Raw genomic sequence first — 3,964 nt, forward strand, 5'->3', positions numbered from 1 at the left:
ATTAACAAGGGACGAATTTTAAACTATGTTAACATATCAATATTATCACAATCAAAGCTCGTATTTTAATCACCCCGTTCACACAGGCAAATCTCAGATTATTAGCCGTCAAATTTGTTGTGCTTGTTATTCTCACATCTCAAGGAAAAGTTATGTTTCTTCTCTGTGCCACCGTGATCACGTTTTTATGCTATAATAAGCAATATAAATATATTTTAACTTAACATTTTTTTAAAAATACCTTTACAAACCTCTTCCTTGCTAGCGTCCATTTTTGTTTACTTTTACATTTGGCATTTCTCCTCTTTTTCGCAAAAACAATCGATAAAGCTAAGATGGACACCGAAAAGTTATCGGTTAAATCTGAGATTATTTAATAAGTACAGATTAACAAGGGACGAATTTTATATGGCTAATCTCTTGTTCTAATTACAGATTAGGGTGTTAAGCTCGAAAATGAGGATAATCTACTTATATGTGAGCCTAGTATTAAGCTCGAAAATGAGGATAATCTACTTATATGTGAACCTAGTTTAAGCTACCAGCAAGCTATTTATAAGGTTAGCATTGACAGCATCGATCACATTTAATTCTTTGGTGGATTTTTATATCAGAAGCTGAATCTTGTGGAAATTGCAGATAAAGGGTATTGAATATAAACCCTCGATATGCTCCTTACCGCCTTTTTTGAGCCCATAATGAAGTAAAGAAAAGCCACCTAACGGTTAAATTGTTCGTAAAGTTATTCCTTTTTATGTAATATACGTTTCAAATAAGAACCAAATCGGACCATAAATACGGTTTTGCCAAATATCTCGATACCTGGACCAAGTAGGAAATCAATTCTTCTTTCATATCGTCTTGTTCTCCTGTTCTGAGCTAAGCTTGAAGTATCGAATCTCTAGCCCATCCGGAAGCTGATTAAAAATGTATTACAAGATTTGATTACACACAGGTGAAACTTAATAAAACTTAAAAAAAAAAAACAAGTTTATTTCGTTTAATTTGTAATAACCATTTGTATTGCGATATAAGCGTGCATTAAATGAAATAAAAAAAAAAAAATATTTTTTGGAAAAGTAGTACACTTGACATTGAATTTTATATCTGATAAAAAACAAACTTCCTATTCAAGAGGGTAGAAATTTCCGTCTGATTAGTGTGAAGGATTTTCATAGCTATTTTTTCGGAACTGTAGAAGAGACTGCTACTGCTACTGAAATCAGGGAAGAAGCTGTATCATTTTCGGATCCTTCGTCATGGTCATGATGACTCTTACCTTGGTTCAGGTTCTTTAGAACTATTATGCTTTTCTATATTTTTGCGACGCTTTTCAGGGTGACCAAAACAATGTTCACACTCCTCTTCATCAGAAGAAGAGCTTTCCCCAAAATTTACAGGTTTTTTATATATGCAGCAGCCTAGAAGACAAGGTGAGAAAAAGTTAAGCATACATCAAGATAACCAACCGTTCAGCTATGCAAAAGCTAAAAATGCAGATCGATAATACTTTTTACGCTGATTTCAAATATTGGCGCAATTGAAAAGTAAAGAAGCTATATGAGGTAAAAAAAATGCGATATTTTAAAATATTAATATTTTCTAAACTACGTAACCGATTAAAAAGGTAAGGATGTAAGGATAAAGACAATTAATTTATCTTCAAGTTGATATATAAAATGTGTATGCTTGTTTATATATTTAAGCCAAAAATATTAAAAAACAAAAGATGTTGTAATTTTTTCATAAAATAACATTGTTTCGTTATTTACTGACAAAAAACTCGAATTCGAAATTAAAAATATGCGGTTTAATTACATAAAAGTTCACTTTGATTGATTTAGAGGAAAAAATTCGGGTGGTAGCAAGCGGTAGCAAACAGGCGATAATAGCTAATGAATAACAAATTAAAACGCGCAAAGAACTCAAGTGAGAAATACTAAAGAGTATAAAATGTCAAAATCGTTAACACTTATGCACAGTCTGTTGATACTTAACCCTTACATTAATATGTGCGATTAAAATATAAGAGAAAGCATAAATGGACCCAAAATTTCCGCCGCCTTTGAACTATCTTGATACGTTCAATTAAAAAAAAATTAAACATAAAAGTATTATGCACAAGCTTACAATACTGGAGGTTCTAAATGGCACTTATGCATATATGATAATACTAATTTCCATCATGAAATAGATCGCCTTTCGTAGGAAGGAGTTTCGCTATAGGATGAACCAACTTCCATGCGGCGTTTGTAAAGTGACTACTCTTACGTGCCCATCATTACCAGGGTGGCATTTCTTAACTCGCGCAAGCGACCACTTTGTCGGAGGAGTAGGCTCGCTGAAGACAGCAACTACATCACCTTCTTCAATGTTACGCGAGGAACGGAACCATTTAGTGCGACGTTGTAGACTCACGAGGTATTCGTCTTTCCATCGGCGCCAGAAATGTAGCCTCATGGCTGAAATTGATTGCCACACCCTCAGGTTCTGGAACTGACTTCAGTGGCTCTCCAACAATAAAATGGCCGCGAGTTAGAGCTTCTATGTCGCCAGCGTCCGTAGGGTTGTCACAGAGAGAGCGGGAGTTGATGCAAGCCTCCACTTCTGTCAACAGCGGGTTGAACTTTTCGTATGATAACAGATTTTCACCCAGTACGCGTTTTAGGTGATACTTAATGCGCTTGATACCGGCTTCCCAGTACCCGCCCATATGAGGTGCAGAAGGAGGGTTAAAATGCCACTCGATATTCGAATCGGTAAAAAAATTACGTAGTTTGGTGTCAGCCATACACTGTTGAAACGCGACTCGAAGCTCCCTTTCGGCACCAACAAAATTCGCACCGTTATCCGATGTCATAATCTTACAGTAGCCTCTACGACTGACGAATCTCTTGAATGCGTTAAGGTATGCTGATGTGGACAGATCTCCAACAAACTCCAGATGCATTGCGCCGGTGCACATACAAACAAAGGAACAAATGTATCCTTTGGTGGCCTTCGCTCCTCTTCCGTGGGTAAACTTATACAACTACTTATACAAGAACGTGCGTTAGTTCGAGTCGCAGGTAAATCCCCCATCATTCGCGTGGCGTGGTTGCGATTCATGCAGATGCATTTCACGCACTTGTGGTATATACGGCACGTAGTAGACTTCGAGCTCCAACAACCCAAAATCGACGTTGCAACACAACTTGCATAATGCGGGGTCCAGCGTGCGGTATAAACTTGTGGAATTCGGAGACTATTAGTTTTGCCAGCGGAGAGTTCTTTGGCAAGATGATAGGATTCCTTACGTCAGGAGTAACCGTAGCATTTCTCAATCTGCCTCCAACGGGCAGGATATCTTTCTTGTCGAGATACGGCTGCAAACGCAAAAGACTACTGCGAAGTGGAATTGGAGAAAAAGAAAACTGTTGCGTATACCTTATTAATCGGAATTCAGCCTCAGTTATTTCCTGGAAACTCGGAGGACCAAGATGCTTTCTAGCGTTGTGCGTAGTGCTAACTCGAGCGTTGAAGAAAAAACGTAACACGTAAGCGATGATGCGCCGCAACTTGGAGTACGACGAATATTTCGTTATTATTGACCATTGATCCTTCAAACTTGTTACATGAGCGTGAACCTTGCCCAACTCAGTTGTATGATTCTTCGACGACGTCTGCTTCCAGAATAGGTCAGCGCCTACCAAAAACTCAGGGCCAGTCCACCACAGCTTATAATGGAGTAGTTCGGACGGACTGATACCCCTTGAAGCACAATCTGCAGGATTTTGTTCTGAGTGGACATGGTTCCAACAATCAGGAGGCAAAACCTCCTGGATATCAGTTACGCGGTTCGCAATAAAGGTCATCCATCTGCTGGGATGCTCTTGTATCCATGCCAATGTGATGGTCGAGTCCGTCCACGCATACAAAGGGTAGCGGAGTTCGTCCCAGCTACGCAATACGGTCCGCACCAATT

General features: G+C 38.6%; 1 protein-coding gene across 1 annotated transcript in view; it reads right to left on the bottom strand.

The window, feature by feature from the left end:
• Positions 1 to 994: 994 nt before the first annotated feature.
• LOC118745581 (E3 ubiquitin-protein ligase PPP1R11-like) overlaps positions 995 to 3,964 on the bottom strand; it is a 59,562-nt gene continuing 56,592 nt past the window's right edge. Inside the window, exons 3-4 of the mRNA XM_036479072.1 lie at positions 1,280 to 1,421; positions 995 to 1,213 (exon numbers count right to left, since the gene is read on the bottom strand). Coding sequence (XP_036334965.1) covers positions 1,102 to 1,213; positions 1,280 to 1,421 — 254 coding nt within the window. The 3' untranslated portion in view covers positions 995 to 1,101. The remainder of the gene's footprint in view (positions 1,214 to 1,279; positions 1,422 to 3,964) is intronic.

Source organism: Rhagoletis pomonella, unplaced genomic scaffold (assembly GCF_013731165.1).
Source record: "Rhagoletis pomonella isolate Grant_MI unplaced genomic scaffold, Rhpom_1.0 Rhpom_scaffold_00009, whole genome shotgun sequence".
In the NCBI taxonomy this organism is placed as follows: Eukaryota; Metazoa; Arthropoda; class Insecta; order Diptera; family Tephritidae; genus Rhagoletis; species Rhagoletis pomonella.